The sequence below is a fragment of the Pararge aegeria genome, chromosome 19, assembly GCF_905163445.1.
Source record: "Pararge aegeria chromosome 19, ilParAegt1.1, whole genome shotgun sequence".
NCBI lineage: Eukaryota > Metazoa > Arthropoda > Insecta > Lepidoptera > Nymphalidae > Pararge > Pararge aegeria.
Genome location: NC_053198.1, coordinates 9,848,441 through 9,870,547, shown reverse-complemented (window position 1 = coordinate 9,870,547; position 22,107 = coordinate 9,848,441). Strand labels below are relative to the sequence as shown.

The following is a 22,107-nucleotide window of genomic DNA, read 5'->3' as shown; positions in this document are numbered from 1 at the left end:
TTTTGTTGGTTTCATTATATTTAAAAAATACAAAGTACTTAAACAAACGTAAAAAATTAAAACAGAAAGAATTGTTTTTTATTTATGTTCACTATACTTACTTTCAAGTTACGTTAACCTTATTATCACTGTTATTTATGTAAATAATTTCCTTGTACTTTGGTATTTTTGTTTTAGCTAAACATTTATATGAAAGGGAACGGAGTGAGATACATTTTTAAAACAGGAATTAATGTAATCCTGCAAATAACATTAAAGTAAGTACTGCCACGTCTCGTCTGAAAACGTTCACCTCATATTTTGCAATTTCAATTCCCCTGAGAGGGTAGAGTACAATATAGGTACCTAGCACCTTATTCTTTGGAGATTTAAGGATTGTCGATCGTTGTATAGTACATAACCCAATAAAATAAATTTATTTTTTCTTACGCAATAGGGGTAACCTGCAGGGGGACTTATAGGTTGATGATGATCCTTCGATCTACATCATGCAATTTTATTGAAATGTTATCAACTGGTCGTTTTCATACAAAACAAATGCTTTAATGACATCAATTGTTATCATAATTCAAAACGACTACTACGTTACTATAAAGATGAATGGACTATATTAAATCAATAGTTAAACCAACCACAACACAAAAATCATCGATGACATATTATCTGACAGTGGACCCTGATCTAATATTATCTGTCTACCTACCAAAATAAGGGAGAAAGTATATTTCCGTTGCTACCCTTAACCCAGCGTAGGCTCACGTACGAAATTTATTGGCCTAGCTAATAAAACTGACAAAACAGGCCCAGTTTCCCCATCCTTGCTATACCGGACATTTTCCAAACCTACCTTTCCTAGATATACGTCAAATAAAGTAATGTAGAGGTTCTAAAGAGTATGTGCATCCCACTTAAACTTCAAATAGTAAACTCAACCTTCTAGAACTATTTTGGTTTTTTTATCAAATAAGTACAACCTAACCTACAACCTTTCTGTTTTTTAAAACAATTTTCCGTTTTGGTTAATCCGGGCTTCTTTTTTATATTTGAAATAAAACTTTAAAAAATACGTAAACCCTAATGCCCTAAATAGGTAAGTTTCGTAGGTAACGAGTTGAAAACGTGAAATAAAACGTATTGGATAATGCATACTTAAAGAAAACCGTTTTCAACGACTCTCTGACACAAATTCCTAAATCAGTAATAGTTTGTTTGACATGAGGGAATTCAACCGACACATACAAAATCATCATCATCATCATCATCGTCACTTCAACCGATTGACATCCACTATAGGTCTTGGTAGGGAGTTCCACAATCCACGGTCCTCGGCCGCGTGTTTCCAGCGGCTCCCAGCACCTTGGGGCCCCAACGTCCATCGGATATGAGATCTGCAATTTAATTCCTATAAAGTTGAATTTATATTTTCCAAATGCATAAGTTTAAAAAATTCAGAACCGGCGGATTTTGAATTCATTTAATCCGGCTATTGCGGCTTGAGCACTTCGCCAATAAACCACTGTCCTCTTGCCGCCTATGCTGAAATTAATATTTGCCTTTTTATCAATCTTTAAAGGCAAAATATGACTGATAAAGTTGCATGAGTACATTTTAAAAATTGTTCTCTTGAACGTTCATATGAGGTTATTCGGCTTAACCACAAAAATATTTTTTAAGCATGCTAAATAATTTGAACAGAGTTATACAATAGACGATATCAAATACTACGATGACCGTCGTGCAACCAACACATCGACTTCAATTTTAAAAAATACCAATGCTTAATGTATAATAGGTATATAAGACCTAATATGTCACTTATAATACATCTGCGAATACATCAATTCGTACCCCAACCCGCGCAAGGGTCAAACATTCGACTGAAATATAGCCCCGGGTGGATTAGTAAAATCCTTTTTCCTTACGCGCAGGTGATCACGTAAAAGCTCCAATCAAACAAAACTGTGTGTGTTGAACTTTTTACTCGATTGCTGACGAGTAGACGATGAGGCGATTTACGGCGTATAAACGTGTTGCTATTTGCTGATTGCCGTGTACCTATTTTGGATTTACTGCCTCATAAAATAATTAAGCATGGCAACAAAGTTATTTATTATTATAATTATTATTATTATACTAGTAAAGGTCTGGCTACCACTAGGCAGATAAAAAACTTCAAACATATTGCTAAGAGCCGAAAGGTAGCAGTGGGTAAGTACATATCTATCTAGTGCGATCATGATAATCTGTGCAAAATTAACAAGTTCAGAGTTTACTTGGAAGAAATTTTCCATTTATGGCTGCTGTCCGTCTGTCAGAGATTTTTATCTTCCGAATCTAGGAATATTATATCACGCAAACCTATGACGTCACATTGTCACACGAAACTTTATTAATTACTGTTAAGCTTATTTTGATATTAACGGCCATAATTGATTTAATTGCACAACGTATGGTAAATTTTCATCTCATGATTTGTATTCAGTTTACAATGATTTAATAGCTCTCTTTTTATCTTCTCTCGCTATTTTAAGGGTAAAAAATTGACTTTGCAGCCTTGGCGAAAGCACTTTACTATTTACACAGCACAAAACAATTATTGATTTATAGTCTACCTTGGTTGACGATTTAGGAGGCTGTAATTTACATTATCGCCCTAAAACACGCCCACGGATCTGCTCTGAGAATGCCACTATACTAATCTCCCACGAAAATTCCCGTAATGCGAATTGGTAGACTTCACACACCTTTGTGGAGAACTCCTGAAGATATTATGCTCCACTGTTAAGAAAGTGATACTTAATTGCTTAAAACAGTCATGACTCCGAAAAGTTAAAGGTGCCAAGGGGGTAAACTTGGTTCGTTGAAGGGAGTGCGATGTCTTAGTCTTACCAGTAGGAAACATTCTGTCCCAGATTTGTCTGGGTATCTATATATATAAAAGAATGTCGTGTTAGTTACACTACTTATAACTCAAGAACGGCTGTACCGATATGGCTGAAAATTGGTAGGTGGGTAGCTTAGAGCCAGGGGGCGGACATAGGATACTGTTTAGCCCGTTCGACAGCGTTCCCGTCTGAGTTGACATAAAAAGTGAGTTACACCATTTATAACTCAAGAACGGCTGGACGAATTTTTATGATATTTGATTTTTTGGATTCCTCTTAGACCGGAATAGGATAATAAGTATTAAAAGAATAACATTCATCAAAAAAAAATATGATGCGCGGTACGAAGTTCGCCGGGACAGCTAGTATGATATAAAAGAATGTTGTGTTAGTTACACCATTTATAACTCAAGAAAGGCTGGACCAATTTTTATGATATTTAATTTTTTGGATTTCTCTTAGACCGTAATAGGATAATAAGTATTAAAAATAAATGATCCGCGGTATGAAGTTCGCCGGGACAGCTAGTAAATAAATATACTACGACAAAACACACATCGCCATCTGATTTTGTGGGTACGATAATATGGAATATATAGGGTAAGATAACCGATGAATATTTAGGAAAATAATATACCGACATAAATACTTTTAATATTATGCAGATAACATTCATGTTCACCACACAAACAGTTTCCAGTTGTGAGTTCAATTCCTATTTCGCATTCCAATTATTTTTTTAAATATTCATCGGTTATCTTACCCGTATATATTCCATATATATATTCCATGGGTTCAATTCCCACAACTGGAAACTGTTTGTGTGGTGAACATGAATGTTATCTGCATATTATAAGTATTTATGTCGGAATATTACTCAGAAAGCAAGGTTGCTGTCCACTGCGCCAATCGGCCGTCGATACTTACACATATATACCATACAAGCGCAAGGGTCAAATGCACAACTGAATTCCTTTTCCTTAAGCTCAGGTGATAACACCAAGCCTCCAATCAGCCAGGACTGTGTGCTCGTTACTCGATCGCTGACGAGGCGATTTCCAACGTCTAAAATTGTTTCTATTTACCGATCGCCGCTCGCCGAGTCACCATTTACTCGTTGTAAATAAAGTTATGATTTAGCAATGGGCTCTGTATTCGGTATGACGGCGAGGTTGCAACTACGTGCGAAATGTATTTCGTGGCGTATAACTTGACAGTATTTAAGGAAATTCTCAAGAGTATATATTGTACTAGCTGTTTCCCGCAACATAGTCTGCGTTTGATTTTGTTTCTTGATGTGGCATTCAATTTAGTTTTAGTTCCAAAAAAAAATTAAACTATTAAGTATCGCTAAGCCTTAAATGAGGGGTTTTCTGCTGTCCGCTGAGGAGTTCTGTCCTCTGTCTCCAACCACATTCATCAGATATACACAAAGTTTGGGCAAAATTAAATACATATCATATATAACCTCTATAATACAAAAATAATTATTTAAATCGTTTAAAATTTGTCGGAGTTATTGTGTAAAATCGTCAAACACTTTCATCCCCTCTCCCGAAGGAACCGAGCTTAATGTCGGGATAAAAAGTATCCTATATTACTTCTAACACTTCCAAAAATATGTGTACAAAGTTTCATGAGGATCGGTTAAGTAGTTTTTGCGTGAAAGCGAGAAGAAACAAACTTACATTAACATTTATAATATTAGAAGGGATTGGTTCGCCGTTTACCATTGAGACCCTGATGCCATGGAGTCTGACTGCAAAAAAAAAATTTGCGCTACATTGCACCACGGTTGAGTGACGGAATTGCTGACTAGTTTTTTGCATAAAGAATCAGCACGGCTGTTCAGCGAGGACATGCACTATACTACGACGGACCAAGCGAATGACCCACCTGAACAGACAGAATAGAACAGAGAAACACTTCACAGGGCATGCAAAGAGCACGTCGTCCTGTGTCCACCAATTTGAGGCGTAGGTGGTAAACCTCATAAACCTGTAATTACACCGGCAACCACGCCCTTCAGACCGGAACAAAGCGTAGCAACAATGCTGCTTAGCGGCAGAAATAAGCATGGCGATAGTCAGTGGCGTACATATAGGGTCTTCTTCTTAGTCGTTTCAGTCTTGACAGACTGGTCGTGGTCGTCATCTGGGTTTGGTGGCTCGCTTGACAATACATATAGGGTATGCACAATTGCACAGGGTATGCAGATGATATAAAATGAAGAAAATCTCCAGTGGTTGTGTTATAATAATTCAACACAAGAATTGAATTCTTTAAGTTAAGGTTTTTTTTGGTGCTTAATGAACTACCCTCTTGCCTACCTTCAAGATTGTAAGACATAGTGACCTACACTTTAGGTCTTTCGTTATTTAAATCAATGAGATTGTGAAAATAAGTTAGATTGATATTTTACAAAGCATTAAAAGCAAAATAAGGAACTTAAGCAGTTAATGAAGCACGGGACGGACGGACCACTGATGCACAGACAGACAGGCATACTGCCTGTACTAGAATTTCTCTGTCCGTGACGTATTTCGAAACCCTAAAAATAAATGTGCAATTATGTATACAGCGTACAGAAATATGAAATGCAAAATACTTGTAATCCATTAAGAACTTTTTAGTTTTGTCGGTATCCCAGGCAGTGTTAAACGACCTGTTATCCCAGACAACAGGTCTTAGAGGGAGGGTCTTAGAGGCGTTCCAGGTTCGATCCTCGGCAATGAATTTTCTCTGGTCTGATCCGGTGGAAGGCTTCGGCCGTTCGACCTACTTACCATTTTACCGAAATAACATGCGCCATATGATCAAAGTTCCGATACGGTGCGTGATGGAATTGTTCCTCTTTAAAAGTTCAAAAAAAAAGTCTGGTCGCGGACTTTTTTCGTTCATTAAGGATTTCATTTATCTAGTTCCTAGTTCCATACAATAAGTGTAAGAATTTTATGTGCGCTATTTACAAAAGATTACACATGGACGGGATGGACTGACAGAGTGACAGACAGACAGGCACACAAACACCATAGTGACCCGAGAAGGAGTTCCGTTTTCCATTTCGAAGTTTGGAACCCTAAAATGAATGCGAGCTCATGTGAGCCGTATAGAAATATGAAATGCAAAATATTTGTAATCCAGTAGGAAAATCCCATATAAAAAGAGAAAGAATTTGGATGTGCGCTATTCACAAAAGTTTTAATAACAGGTGCGGCCTGCGGACACAAAAGCTGGACAGAGCTCCGAACTTCATTCCCGCAACCGAAACATTCATTTGCTGGCGTTAGCCTCGACGACGCTACCGAAAATGTTTTTGAAGCGTTTGTTAACGAATGTAAAACTTAAAAAAAAAAAGCTAGTCTGCAGCTCTACACGCAAATAATAAACAAGCATTGCGTCAGGAAAAGCACGCATTGTTGATGTAAAAGAGAAAAAATTAGAGGTTTTTTTTTCATAAATCCACCACGAGTACACTGCTAAACGATTTGGAATTCCGTTTTAGGGTTCCCTGTACAAATAATTTAAATACGTAGCTTTTATATTTAGTATATCTTTCCTGTCCATCTGGGAGGTATCAAAAGGTCGGTAGATAGTAGGAGACTTTTTTGTGGCAGAGTTCGTCCGGGGAAGTACCTACTACCGCCATGCTTATTTAAGCCTTGGTAATGAGCATTGCTGTGCCGGTAAGGGCATGGTTGTAATTGGCACTTGATGCTTAACACTTGCCTCAGGTTGATGAACAACGGATATTACCGTCATGACGTATAAACATGACGGAACTTACCGTGTTTATATGTATATTCTAAGTATTTATATATATCCCTACTTAATATTATAAATGTCAATGTAAGTTTGTTTGTTAAGCTTTCGCAAAAACTACTTAACCGATCCTGATGAAACTTTGTACACATATTCTTGAAAGTGTTAGAAGTAATATAGAATACTTTTTATCTCGACATTAAGCTCGGTTCCTTTGGGATGAAAGTGTTTGACGATTTTACACCATAATCCCGACATATTATAACCGATTTAAATATTTATTTTTGCACTATAGAGGTTATAATATGTGTTTAATTTTGTCCAAACTATGTGTAGATCTGAATGTGGTTGGAGATAGAGGACAAAACTCCAACAGCAAACCCCTCATTTTAGGCTTAGCGATACTGAATACTTTAATTTTTTTTAGAACTACAACTAAATTGAATGCCACATCAAAAAACTAAATCAAACGCAGACGAAGTCGCGGGCAACAATTCATAAAAATATTCATCAGTCATCTTAGTACCCATAACACAAGATACGCTTACTTTGGGGCTAGATGGCGATGTGTGTATCGTCGTAGTATATTTATTTATTTATTACTTATCATTACAATACCGTGGTCTATCTACTTGATCCGTCAATGATTATTATTATAAACTCCATCCAGTATGCCGTTGTAAATGCAATGTGCATTGGTAATTAATGAAATGGGTATCAGAACCATAAGACCTTGCTGATGTAATTAGATATATGAGACAAAATGTACCAAAAAACGTACATCACCGTGGCACTAGGTCACTGCCAATTTCCATGCTCGGAGCTGGTATTGAGAATTACTGGAGACCTGGGAATTAGCTAGTAATCAGTAATCAATCGTACTAACTACTGTAACAACGAGGCCACTCTTTACGTTAGAGAAAACCCTACACCCTCAGCCAACCTTCAAAAATAAATCCTACTCTGAAATCAATGGCATATGTATATTGTATATCTCATTGCTCGTAGTTAGATCCCACAGACAACCACAAAGGAATACCTATTCACGAAAAAAAACAACAGTATAACAGAAAATGGTAATGTTCCTTTTTTTCGTGCGGTCGGAAATGAGAAAGCGTTTAATAATGAGACCGCCCATAAACAGCGTCGTTTCTTTTTATTTAGCTCAGCCGACCCATCTTTGTCTCGGGCGTTGTTAACATGGATCTAAGGCTGGGTTGTCATGGGAGAGTATACTCGCCCTGGCAGCTAAGTTTCATACAAATGGTGTTCGTCCAGTCATAATTTGAACGTCATGTGGAATTGCACATGCGATTCAGCATTACTTTTGAATAAAAAGCCATCCCAAAGCTATGTATGTCCTGAGGCATGACTTTTAGATGCATGAAAGCATAGTGTGAGATTTCTACATGACTACGTTTTAGACTAAGATTTGAAAGAAAGCAAAAGATGCCAGTGCAATGTGAGATTTCTAACTACGTTTACTTATTTGATCGCAAATGATGTCAGTGCAGTATGACCTTTTATACCTGCGTTTACTTATTCGATCGCGTGACAGCTAACTACGATTTCTATAGAATCAAAGGATGCCAAAGCAGTATGAGATTTCTATCTACGTAGACTTATCTATTAATTGTAAGGAATCAAAAGAAGCCAGTGCAGTGTGAGGTTTCTACATACAATTACTTATTTGATAGCGCGATTGTTAACTACGCTAGCTATCTAGTTAGAATACTGAGAAAGATTATTGTCACAAGATTGCACTTTTTCAATCATTACCAACCAACTTATATGATCAACTAACAAGTTGACAAATGAAAATGGCTTTCACGTTAACTAAAATATTATATAAAATCTGCTATTTACTAATTCATTTAAAAATAGAGCGAATTCTTACAGTGTCACCCCGGCCTGAATTTTGTTCTTCAACTTTTCTATTTTTTATTTGTGTTTTCATTTCAAAAAGAAATATTCATGGAATATTAGCTTTTACTAAATTGATGGACGTTTGAGTACTTTTGTTTTATCTTCTCGAGCTCCATATATATATATGTCATAATAGACCCGAAATAAACAAAAATTCGTTAAATAAATAGGATGCGGGAGCATATCTAACTAGAGATCAGTTGGTACCTATAATATAATCTTTCTCCGTCATCATCCGCTTTTATTGCCTCATAGTTTTTTTAAATTTTATTTTCTCACAAATTTATAAAATACGTGCTTATATTTTCAGTTCCAATTTTTGAGAATGCTACTGCAATTTAATAAACGACTGGGCTGTCTTCTTATTCACATTAGTAAATTTAAACTATATTTAAAAAAGATAAATTAAAATTGGCTCTTATTCAGGATGTAGACGTCTAGACGGTGTAGGATTCCAACGCGTTACTCGATCGCATCAGCGACCTCAGCTCGTAGGGGGACGCTCCATGGTGCTTGCAAAGGAACTCACGATCAAAGCATAGCCTTCCGAAACGTGAACACTCCCGGAATAGATGGTCAAGGATCTGTCTGGTGGAGTCATCGCATGGACACTTGCTATCGGTTGCTCCATAGAAGCCTACTTTGACATTAATTTACCTCCAGCCAAGCAACGTCCCAACAGGCCTCTATCTCAGAAGAGAAACGGTTTTAGGTCATAGACCCAACACACTTAGCGTAGGGCTTTGGCGGAGCGCTGTAATACTAGTATGTTGGTGCAGAGGTTTGTCTGATGTAGCCAGGAAGCAAAAGTTAGTTTGGTCAAAGCCTTTTGTCAAACATTAACACGCGATCCCTGTGGACCAGCTGTACACAGGCATTGCTTAACATACGAGTTCAGTATAATTGTGGTTTCAGAATGCTGGTGGGCTTGCCACGTGATTGTAGTGCATCTGAAATGTTCGCGAGGGCATACTGATGACTTTTTGCCTTCCATAATCCTTGATGAAAATAATGTGGGTAAGCAGTAACCGCATTCTGATAGTTTAGTATTAATATCTCATGATTATAACTCTTTTTCATAATTCTGTTTTATAATATTGTAGATGGATCATAGTTACCAAATAAAGAATTAATATTACTACTGTAAGTTGGCGGACTTTAAAATTAATTATCACATGTTACGAAACGAAGCCTTCAGGTGTCTGAGTTCGATCCATGGCACGATGGCAGGTCTAACTTTTCGGAATTATGTGCGACTTTAATTTATGCAATTAATATGACATTTGCTTGCAACGGTTCAGACGGAACGGAATACAACACTTTGCATTCCTTAAATTTCAAGAAATCGGTCCACAAATTAAATGAAACTTATAATATAAAACAACACTTTTCTAAAATTACTCATGTGGTCAGGGAGCGCGAAGCACGTGCTCTACAAGGTATACGGGTAACAAAATTGCGAGGTGACGCTCGATCGCCCAGGTGCTGGACTACAGATCGCACCACCGTCAGAACTACACCGCCACTTACAAAGCGTTTTTTTTCGTTACGAAGTTTTTTAAAATTTAGTCGACCCATTTTTACAAAGTCTATAGACCTACGACAACATTTTAATCCTACCGTAAGGAGATAAGACACTTTAAAAATATATAGCGAACCAAATGGAAGGAAGCCAAATCGATAAGCCGATGATGCGAAACTCTGTACACGCTTCGAAACGAGATAAACATTAAGTATATCGTCGTTTATAGGCTCACTAGCTGTTTCCCGCGACTATGTCCATGATTCTTTTCGGTTTTGGTTTTTAAATCCCCCGAAAACATTTGAAATAATATCCTATGTCTCCAGGATGCAACCTCCAATGCAAAGTTTAGATGTGAATAACAAAAACTACACCTATTTATAAATACCCCGGGAACGTTACTCTGGAACCTATCTCCATCTCCATGATTCTACAGACAGCATACATTTGTGCAAGAGACTGTAAATTTGCAGTTATAACCAACAAATTATGGGATTAAAAGCTCAGATGGTACCGACATATAATGCGAAGGCCCGACGATTAAGTAGAAGTAAGACGTGGTGATAAAGTCCATTTCAATTGCTGCAAGAAAGAGGGAAAGAACCATAAGAAGCATAAAATGATTAGGCCTCAATCTTAAAAACGCGATCACGCGATTTACATGGCGTCGCATGATAAAGCCGACCCCGCGTCACGCGTCTAATAATTGAAGATTTAATAGCTTTTCGTGACATAGCTTATTACTTGATGGACACAGGGCGGCATTTTAAAGAACGTCGCATACGCTGCGAAGTATTTCTTGCTTTGTTTTTCTGTTTATAGGCGATGAGTCTTCACGTACCATTAGGTGAGATATCTGCTTGGTCCGTCAATTATCATAATAAAAAAAATATAAGAGGACATAGAAATAAAAGAAGAAAGACAGCTATATTATGAAAATTAAGCTAAATTTGCCATGCTCCGCGAACAGCAGGAGGTGGTGGTGTATGGTGGAAATTATAATTTCTTCAACCCGTATACTCCACACTAGACAGATCCTCGGCAATGAACCCTCTACGCACGTTTCGCTCCGAAACCGGAGCATCCTAAGGAAGATGTTGACTTTACAATGAATAATTGAATTAAATTAAATTAAATATACTACGACAATACACACACCGCCACCTAGCCCCAAAGTAAGCTTAGCTTGTGTTATGGGAACTAAGATGACTGATGAATATTTTTATGAGTAATATACATAAATACTTAGAATACGCATATAAACACCCAGACACTGAAAAATATTTACGCTCATCACATAAACAATTTCCAGTAGTGGGAATCCTCTATATACTTTATCGATGCTGTCTAGATGATGTTGGCATTAACCGCTTATCAAATGGTTCTAACTGCTATTCTTTAAATATTTAATAATACGTAAGCTTATAAAAAAATTAGTTTTTATAAAACGTAAGCTTATACAAAATCCTATTATAATATAAAAAAAATGTTTATATTAAACGTAATCTGATAGAAAATCCTATTATAATATTAAGGATTAAAAGCTTAGTGTGAATTGCTCTAACTTCATAGCTAAATATAAATTGACTGTGAACGGTGATACCAAAAAAAATACCCCGATAAGTTTTTTGTGACCACTTCTTCTTAGACCAGGGCGCGTTTGGAACCCTCGGGCCTCGTAACTTTAGCTTTGAGATGGTAAACGTAGTTATCACCATCACCACACTATATGGTAATTATGTATGAACGCTTCATAAGTGCCTGTGATAGACATGAATTTGGATGAATAGAAGAAGAAGAAAAAGTCTTTATTGCACATACAAATATAAAACCAGGTTGACAAAAAAAAAAACGATAATACACATATGCACAAACGCGGTCTTATCGCTTGAAGCGATCTCCTCCAGACAACCTTTGGTTGAAGAAACATATTAGAGAAAACGGGATAGTGCAATACTTAAATTGTGCTCATTATAAACATTACATACTAATACTACATATATATAGTAAAAACATATATATTTATATATATGTATATAAATATCAATATATATCAATATATAAACTTAAATACATATTACTATTTAAACATACACATAAAATACATAGATATTTTGCTACATACTAGACAGGAAATAGTCTTTTAACCGCGATTTGAAGATGTTTAAAGATTTGGACTGTCTTATATCCCTTGGCAGCTCATTCTATAATTTAACCACCTTTACCGTAAAAGAATTGCCATACGCCAATGAACGACTAGCAGGAACGTGTAACAAGCTGTCATTATTAGCTCGCAGATTTAAGTGAACATTGCTACCAAGAAAGGTGAATCGCTCTTTTAAATATGGTGGAGTTTGCGGATAATATAAAATGGAGTAAAGGAGAGAAAGAGCGTTTCTACGAGAACGAATTGGTAGCCACTTTAATTGAGCACGATACTGAGACACATGATCAAATTTACGTATGACGAAAATGAACCGTATACATAAGTTTTGCAGCCTCTCAAGTTTGTTTAGCATGGTCTCAGATAAATCCAAATGCAGACATCTGCATAATCCAAAATAGAATGTGGTCATGCGCACATCTCACAAAAGTTTAAGGATTGTTAAAGTGGGTGATAAGTGTGTCACGTGTTTTCACTACTATACAATTGTGCAAGAGACAATATACGTTTTAAAAGCGTCTCCGTTAATTGCCTATCTATTTTGCAAAAAAAATACTTTCATTGGTAGATGAATCTATACAACCGTACCGTAACCGTAGTATAGGCAGCTATTTTATGAAGTTGCGTTCTCAGACCACTTGTAACTACTCGTGGCTCGGCTTCGACCACTTATTCCACTTCCACTACGCGTTCTATTCGATTTTGTGCTGCATTTTCGTCATACAGTTTAGTACGAGGTTGGAAAACTCGCAGATTTTCGAGCATCGAAACACTATGTCGACAGAGTTAGACATAAATTTTACTCTGTCGTCAGTGTTTGATTATGATATTCAAGGTGATTATTTCATTATCGTCATCACTCCAACCGATTGAAGTTCACTGCTGGATATAGGTGACCTTTTGTAAGGAGTTCTAATCTAGGGCTTAATCTAAATTCTAATCTAAATCCACGATCTAGGGCCGTTTGTTTCTGGTTAATGATATTTAAAACGAATTATTTATTTTAATTCCCTTACGTTGCGTAGATAAGTCTAGGTTATACCAACGTAGTTCACGATCCCTTATCCGCGGAAAGTTAATAGTCTCTAGATATCTGGCCTAGGGCAAAAAAAATGCAAAATAGCGCACGTTAAGATGATAGTACCTATAGAAAACGATTAAGTAATTTACACGGTGTTTGCACGTGCGCACTGATGTTTGATAACAGTGATCAAACGAAAAGTACCTAAAGTTTGATAAACATGTTTGACTGTTTACCGAGCACTTCATTCAAACTCGAAAACCGTTGTCGAATACCGTTGTGCAATCTCGCACTAGGGTTTTCAGCAATTCCGCTTGAAAAGAAATATGATTTAATTTTGCGTTGGTTATTCGAACACGTACCTACTTCCACCTAGCATTGGGACAATTTTTTGAAGCAATCGTCAATATTGACGACCCGACACATCCTAAATGTTTTATAATGAAAATCTGGTTACATACCACTGTAATAATTTGAATGTTTGTTGATATTTCGCTCCAGTTTCAGACCGAATCAAACTTTATGACGTCTCAAACTTCGTGCGCTTCGGTGCCCATTACTCAATATTCGGGCTCAGCAGGAAAATACAGTTGAATTATACAGAGCTACACTCCCAGTTAACTTCCGATACGACGAAAAGTTTGGAGGTACCAAGAATTTTATACACTTCATTGACACTGGCAGTTTTAAATTTAGAAGCTGTCCGGCGCTTTTTTTGGTTCGCTTAATTCTTACTCTACGTATGAAGAGTAAGAATACGCTTGCTTAAAACCGTCAATCAATCGCTTCGCGAACTAGTCTACTATACAACGTGTAATGGAATAACAAAATTCCTACTTATGAAGGGTGCATAAGTAGGTAGGCATATTTCATTAGAAATCACCGTGTAAAAATTTTAAACCAAACGAATCATAGTATCTATTTTTCAAAACATTTTAAATTCTTACTTATGACAACCCTATTAAAGATAAAAGACCGAGACGTGCATAGTACCTACGCTACGCGACGCGTACGTATCTACCTAATAAAGCCGCAGCAGGCACTTAATTTAACTTTTGCATATTGTCATGTTAGGGCTGCATCTGATTTATTTCAGTAAAATCTATGGCAATGGTTTACTCATAAACTATTAGCGTTTCGGTTTCACATATATAAGTCTCACTATATAAATAATGTACTTCTTAAGCCTGTGAAGTATTATTTCGGTTTTCATTTACACGTTGTATACAATATATTCATATTACAATTGCGGATTCTAGATTACCACCGGGGTAATCTTGAGCAACTTTTCAATTACGCGGGAAACATCATAATGAAAATGTGTGCGCAAACACAGGTGCACTTTATCCCCACACTCTCAGTGTGACGATCAGAAAGTGGTCAGGCGCACACCGACAGCATAACGTGCTCTATGAGTCACGGGAGTGAATTAACCTTTTTAATCTTTTATCAGAATTATCGTTTTTAATATCTTCGGTCTGCTACTAAGAATTTCATGATTGAAATTATTATTCACTGGCCTGACCCGGGAATCGAACTCGGGACCTCGTGATCTGCAATCGAACATACCCAACACAAGACCAACGAGGTAGTCCTTGGCTCAGGGTATTAGATATTATTGATAAATTTTTAAATTTTCAGTAGTTTCTTAACTGGTTTAGGTCTCATCGTCATAATATAACCATAACAACACAGGTCGCCTAGCACAATAAGAAGGGTTTAGGCAGTAGTACACAACGCTGCCGTAGTGCGAATTGGTGCAGACGCCTTTGAGAACTTTATGAAGAACTCTCAGGCATGCAGTTTACATTCTTACCGTTACATTACTTAGAAAAGTTAGAGGTGGTTCAAACTCGGCCACCTGAAAGTAAAGCCGAAATCCTAACCACAAAGCCATCACCGCTCCTTTAGGTCTGGTCAGGTTTAATTAAAACTAGATTAGACTATTATTGTTTCAAAAACATTTAATAAATTAAAATCTCCTTTCTCCTCTTATTTACATTTTCTATGACACCTTAAACTTTCAGTAAGTATTTACAATATTATCTATGTAAAAGTAAAAAAAAATTGCTAGATGGGCGTTACTACTTGCGAGAAATCGTTGGCTTCGTTGAAATCGGTAATAGCTATTCACCTAATACCTACTCACTTTTTATTCTCTCACTCTATGAACTGGCGATCTAGAGTTCCATCAAGGACTTTTGTACATTGTTAGGGATAACGTACGAACATTAGTTAGGGATCGAGGAGGTTCGGTTGTCCTGGCGGCGTAGTAATATCACATACGTGTTTTTATGTACTTCCAATTTCTAAAACGGAACGCGTCGCATAACCCGAGGCGTTTTAAGTTTTCCTAAATTTTCTTAAGAGCTTTTGTACCAAAAAAATACGCAACACTTTTTGTAGTTGGATTAAAACCTCGTAATGTGTCACCATCGAGACCTGAAGAGATGATTTTATTCAAAAGTTGTTAAAAACCATTACTTCGAGTGATGTTAGCAATCATGCTTGATTATTTTTATCATGCAAACATTTCCAGTCTCACTGCTAGAAAGAATAACTTCACTACTGGGCATTCAGCTAGTCAATCGTTGTGAATCTTCAATGGGTCCGTAAACTGCGCTGTGAGTATGTAAAACAGTGCTGGCGCTGGTACCAATGTCAAATACCACAACTCCTTGAAGCCGGTCAACGATATAATACCATACGCGTGTATTATCCAATGTCCAATGAGTATTATCAAGTTCCGTACATTGGTAATCGAAGCTGACAGTAAAGCTGGCGATGTCTGATCTATTTTGATCGAGAAATGCGATGCTGACGTCATCATTGATATTATAATGATTATATAAGGGAACGAGAAATCTGAAAGAGAAATTAAATGGCACATAAACTTTTTATTAGCGTTTATAACCGATTGTATCCGAGCCTGTTTCAGTTTCTGAAAAATACTGCGGTAATTGTTTGTTTTTCTGGATTGAAAAGTATTTGTTCGGAGCTCCACGATGCAAACTTATTACGTCAAATTACTCTTTGCAAAATTACGTCAAGCATAGAGCTCATTTTCGACATGGATTTAGAGCTCATTTTTTAGTATTTTTTCATGGCATTTATAATAACCTGGCTTCACATGCTCTCAAAGGCATGGGTAGACAACACTAATGATGTTACTTTTGGATGGGTTTTTAGATTTTTTTGCCGAAAACTTCTCTTCTGTACTCAACTTCACACCACAGACAGGGCTTTAGAGCACGGATCGATCCTGCTGCATCAATGGAGGTTTGTGGACTTTAGCACTATTATCATACCATCATTACCATCATTACCATATAGTGATTGTAACTGGGACCAACAGCTTAATATGCTCTCCAAAGCACGTAATAACACAGCAATAATTTCCTAATTCCAGGTACAATACCGACAAATATTTCATCTCTCGCCATGACACCATCATTTTTATTAATTATTATTTCATTCATACTCACATATCAATCCTGCAGCAACAGTGTGTATAAGCACAAGTATAGGATAGAAATACAAAGCACAGTAAATTGCTTTCTTGCCAGTGTTTGATTTGCGCCAGGCCAACAGGACTGGCCTTAATGTTACCGTCATTAAAAGACCAAATGCATAAATAAGTAGGACAATTGTGTATCTGTAAGAAAAGGCAGAATTTATTGCAAATAGTATATGTATTATGAAATGAATACCCTTAGAATGAAATCTATACGCACAAAATATTATAACAAATATATTAATCTGGGGTTGTACTACCATTGCTTGAAGCTAATTAAATGCTTACAAAACTTACACTTTAATGGTATTACTTCAACAAATATGATGTCTTGAATACAAGTCAGTAATTATTACAATAACTAATATGTTACTTACAAAGGATACACTGCTTCTTGTGTGCAATGGAGTGTCTCTCTGTAATCAGGCTGTGGGTTGTGCAGCAGTGTGTACCAGTCTGACAGAGCCTTAGGCGAGCACACATGAAGATCTATGGAGCCAGTAGGAGGCAGCACTATCAATGCAGCTAGAGTTCCAATCACAACTTCTAAGAATGCACAGATAAGTTGTGTTACTATTGTTGAATTTCTGTAAAGAGAATTATTCTAGATTAAAGATTAATTAATGAAATGAAACTAAACTAACTTTGTAGCAGTATTTATATGTTTATTTATACAAACACAGTTCTCTATCTTTGTACAATGTTCTTGCCTAAATTAAGAAATAAAGGTTAGCCTTTATCTACCTTAATTTGTATTTTTCTTATATTACTTTATGTACATATTCACATGAACTTGCCCTTAAAACTTGGGTTTAAGAGTATATTACGTTGTCCATCACAAATATGACTATCACCTGATAAGAACCATTCAAACAATTTTTATAATCAAACAATTGGTCTTTGTAAAAACTTGGAAAATTAGCTATTATTTCCAGACTTAGTGGAATTACTGATGTCAGGATAAAAACTTTTATATAGGTAATTCCAGGATTACATCCAGTCTGGCTCTGAGGCAAATTGCAATAAAATTTGCTTAGCTATAAGTTAATTATGCATGTTCAAGTAACCTATTATAACATAGCTTGCAAACCTTAATTGGAGTTAAGAAATTGGTCAATACTGTAAATCCCTCCCTCCTAAGAGGTCCATAACCGACAGTAAGATGTTAATAGATGAAGGTTAACACGTGTTTGATATTATCAAAATAAAACTAATGATGTAATGATCATGTCATGATATGATGATCATTAGTTTTAGATTGGACTGCGATGGTGTCCTCCATAGTGAGTGTCAACCTGTGTTGCACCTTATCATCTGGAGTATCCTGGATAAGGCAAGAATTGCCAATTTTTTTTTTTATTAACTTGCATGTAAACTTTAACACTATATAAGTATAGGAAGGGTACGACCTAGTCTGTTACGGCCTAGTGTGGTGGAGGTTTGAGTCACGATGTTCTAAACATTACATTTAATAAACAATAACACAGTATTGAGATATTCCAATCAGGTTGTCGTAAACAACACTTTTATGAATAACAGGAAACTTCAATCCTACCTGTTCCCCGCTGCAACCATATCAATGAAGAATAAGTGTAAAACAAGTGGTAACAACACCATGAAGCCAAGGTACTGCCAATCATACAGCGTCGGCTCCTCAGAGCATTCAACGCAATAACTAGTGGCATTGGTGCGGAACCCTCTCGGACAGGCACCACAGTCACTCCAAGATCCATTCTCTAATTCTGTACGTCCGCAGTAAAGTCCTGAACATGTTCGTACTATAGACATGTTTTAGCAGCGAATGCAAATAAAAGTTTCGTTCTTGTTACGTCCCAAAACAGGCAGCATTGGAAGAAAATATGTTCATAATATGTGACTAAAAGCAAAATTGATTATATTATTAAAGTTTAATTTTCAATCGATCGAGACTTTCATGAAAAAAGTAAATAAATCAATGTCAAATGACAATGGCTGATAGTAATTGTCAAAATCATTGTCTATGGCGAGATCACAGAAATGTGTCACGTAACGTTCAGAAATTACACGGACCTTGTGTTAAGAGCAGTGGTAACAAGGATATCATTTTCACGGCTGATTATTTGAAAATAAATTTGTGCTTACGGAACGAGAGAAGCATTTCTGAATTATTTTCTTTTAATTATGTAATAGTGTAGTTTCTTAAATCTTAAAGCATAGACCTATTCATTGTTTCTGTCGTTAAACAAGCCACCAACAAGAACAATGAATAATTAATAGCTACCTCGGGGAAGATTGCGGACAATAATATAAAACTGGTTTTATTTTTATAATTTTATTTAATAAATTTTATAAAAAGAATAATTATAATGCCTTATATTTTCCAGACTCATCGTATTTTGGCCAAATGCGAGCACGTAAACGCCTTAAGACGAATCTCAAGACGAAGTATAACAACGAAAGTAATATAATGAAAATAGTTGAAAGAACACCAATAATATCCAGAAGTGCATATTTAAAGTAACTAAGTCCAGCTGCCGATGACCGCAGATGTTTAGCGCCACCGTTTTGTAAAACGTACTCTGTCCACCACACCGCCATATCAGGACCAGATAAAAGATTATCTTGAACCGTCCTCTTCAATTTCGACATTGCATTCTTGTATCTGTAAAATAAGAATAAATGTTAGCTAGTAAAAAAATGAAAATACATACGTAGGTAAATGAAGTGAAGCGACGTCGGTATAGCGAAATATAAATGAGCATAAACATAGCCAAAGCAACGAAGATCCGGCTCGTACATAAACAAACTTGAAACTACTAGCGCGCGGTATTATAACTATGCAATGTTCAAGTTGAATCTGCCTAGGGCAGAATCTTGCACAAGGTATTTAGCTATCTGCCAGTACAGAAGTGGCAAATTTGTCTGAGACAAATTACCTACATCTGCTCCAAACAGCGTCACTTTATAATGGCCACGAACACTGACAAGAGTGTAACGATGAGGTAGAGAAAAAATATAGAAATAATCACTTACTTGTCGTTAGAAAGCACTTCAGAAATAACGTCTATAAGTCCTTCCTTTTCCAAATGATAGAGATCTAAAATTTCTCCCGCATCATATCTAGTAATCTCTTGAATGAAAACTTTTCGCGATCTAACTATTGGTAAACCGATTATTGGTACTCCATAGAACACAGCTTCTTCGAGAGACCTTCCACCACCGTTTGTTATAAACGCTTTTAAATTTGGATGCGCTGGAATAAAGCATAGACATTGTGCCAATTCTGTTATAAGCAAATCTCCAAAGTCAATTAAATTGATAGGTCTAAAAGTAGTTCCATGTCTTTCACACTGGATCCCGTGGAAGAGAATTTTGTTCTCAAACCAGTCAAATTAGTTTAGTTTAGAAATGTGTGTAACAGATTTGGCATCGTTGTATATCGATATACAATACGATAAACTATAATAAAACCCGCAAATATATTGGAAAATCACCTAATATTTCTTGCTGCGGCAACCACTCGCTGCTGATAATGTTCTTAGGCAGGTCATTTATCATAGTAGTGTTACCGATTTTCCACAACACCAAAAAAGGTAGTTCCCTGAAAGCATCCGCCAAAGTTTGCAGGAGCTGTGGGGAAAGTTGCTCAGCCTCTTGGAATGCTCCAAGACTGAAGTAAACAGCTCCTCTAGTAGCTGAATCTAATGCTACCTTAAGTTCCTATAAAAAAAAACATCTATTGTATAAATCAAGCTCGGTAATATAATGTAACATTCTGTACATATGAGTGTGTACCTCCGGTAAAGCAAATCCCGGTTTAATATGCATACGGTCGACGTAAATTACACCGGGAGTACTCGGTCTGTTACCAATAAATACAGGATTACTAGCTACGAATAGTAAATCAATATCTTGTTCGACTTCTTGGAGAGGTCTTTTTAATCCAAAAATCTTATTCGCTGCAACATCACAACGAGGTAGATAAGTGTTGTAATATTCATTTTTGGTTTGGATGTAACGGTTTATTTCAACAATTTTTTGCCAGCCACTAAGGTTTCTATAATTTAAAGAATTTACGTCCGGATATAACGTAGGGTGAACTGAAGATCCCTTAGACTCATATTGGTGTATCCTGCCGCTTGAAGCTGTTATAGCAATATGAGGTGCCTCGTATTTATCAGCAGCAGCATACAGGAGGGGAACATCGGCTTCCGTTATGACCAGGTCAAATTTAACATTTGGATTCGCTAGTAACGCCTTCATTGGCTTGGAATTCAACTGCACAACTGCCAACTTTAAAGAAAAGTCATTAATTGCCCTCATACGTGGATAATAATCGTCGGTATTAGTCAGCAGAGCCCTATATTCTTCCCAGTAGGCTGATGATTCTTGTCCGACATTTAACTCTACAATTCTTTCCGCATCTGGATATGCGAATTGGCCTGGATATGCTGTCATCATGACAATTGAATGACCTCTCTGTGTAAGAAGGGATATATAATTCCTGAATACGAGATGGTCCGAAAATGATAATGTTGAAAAAAGCGCCAAAATTGAAGCACTTTGCACATTAAAACAAAAGCAAATCAGAAGCACTGTGAAAACCTGAGGCAACACCATTTTAGAACACTTGTATTCGTACTAGTACTAATCGAATAACTTCGGCAGAGAACGAAAATAATGCCTTTTAAACATTTGCATGATGGCTGGTTAGTACCTTCTCATCGCATCTGTGTAAATATTACAGTTTACGTGTTAAGTCTCATATTATTATTAGTGTATTATTCTCTATTAATACTTATCTATTCTTTATGTTCACGTTGGTGGGAAATATTAAATATTTATCTAACACACAAGGTCATTACACAAATATTAATTACAACATTTGTTATACTTAACTATTTCTAAAATAGCTTTTCTGAATTTACCTACACTTCGGTATCACTACGGTTGTAGTCACTAACTATAATAATGAGTCATACATAACAAGAGGTAGGTACCTAAGCCACGTTTTAATAACGAGGTAGGTAGGTCTGACCCTCTAAATGCTTTCAAGTTAGATACCTACCTACTATTCATGTCGAATTGTTGGGTACAGGCCTCCAGCAGTTTAACATTATGATAACAAGGCTCATATCAATGATGATCTATAAAACGATGATGCTGATCATGTACCTTTCTAAGTAGTTACCTACCTAGTAGATAGTGTATATTTTATAGATTTTATCAACGACTACCCCCTATTGCTTATTAAGGACTAGTAGTGTTAGATTAATGACTTGTTTCCAAGGCAATCATTGTTTAGATTGTTACTAAGGAACGTTGTCCCTAGCA

The 22,107-nt window shown here is 36.5% G+C and overlaps 2 protein-coding genes across 2 annotated transcripts; both read right to left on the bottom strand.

Moving 5' to 3' along the window:
• Positions 1–15,206: 15,206 nt before the first annotated feature.
• Positions 15,207–18,721, bottom strand: LOC120632345 (JNK1/MAPK8-associated membrane protein). The gene is made up of 4 exons (XM_039902198.1): positions 18,350–18,721; positions 17,172–17,381; positions 16,766–16,935; positions 15,207–16,145 (listed from the first exon to the last, which is right to left on the bottom strand). The coding sequence occupies exons 1-4, from the start codon at positions 18,580–18,582 to the stop codon at positions 15,865–15,867; spliced, it is 894 nt and encodes a 297-aa protein (XP_039758132.1). The 5' UTR covers positions 18,583–18,721; the 3' UTR covers positions 15,207–15,864.
• A 413-nt stretch (positions 18,722–19,134) lies between these two features.
• LOC120632112 (UDP-glycosyltransferase UGT5-like) lies at positions 19,135–21,476 on the bottom strand. Its single transcript, XM_039901908.1, has 4 exons — positions 20,569–21,476; positions 20,268–20,493; positions 19,807–20,026; positions 19,135–19,435 (listed from the first exon to the last, which is right to left on the bottom strand). Exons 1-4 carry the CDS (start codon positions 21,391–21,393, stop codon positions 19,135–19,137), a joined length of 1,572 nt encoding a protein of 523 aa, XP_039757842.1. The 5' UTR covers positions 21,394–21,476.
• Positions 21,477–22,107: the final 631 nt, after the last annotated feature.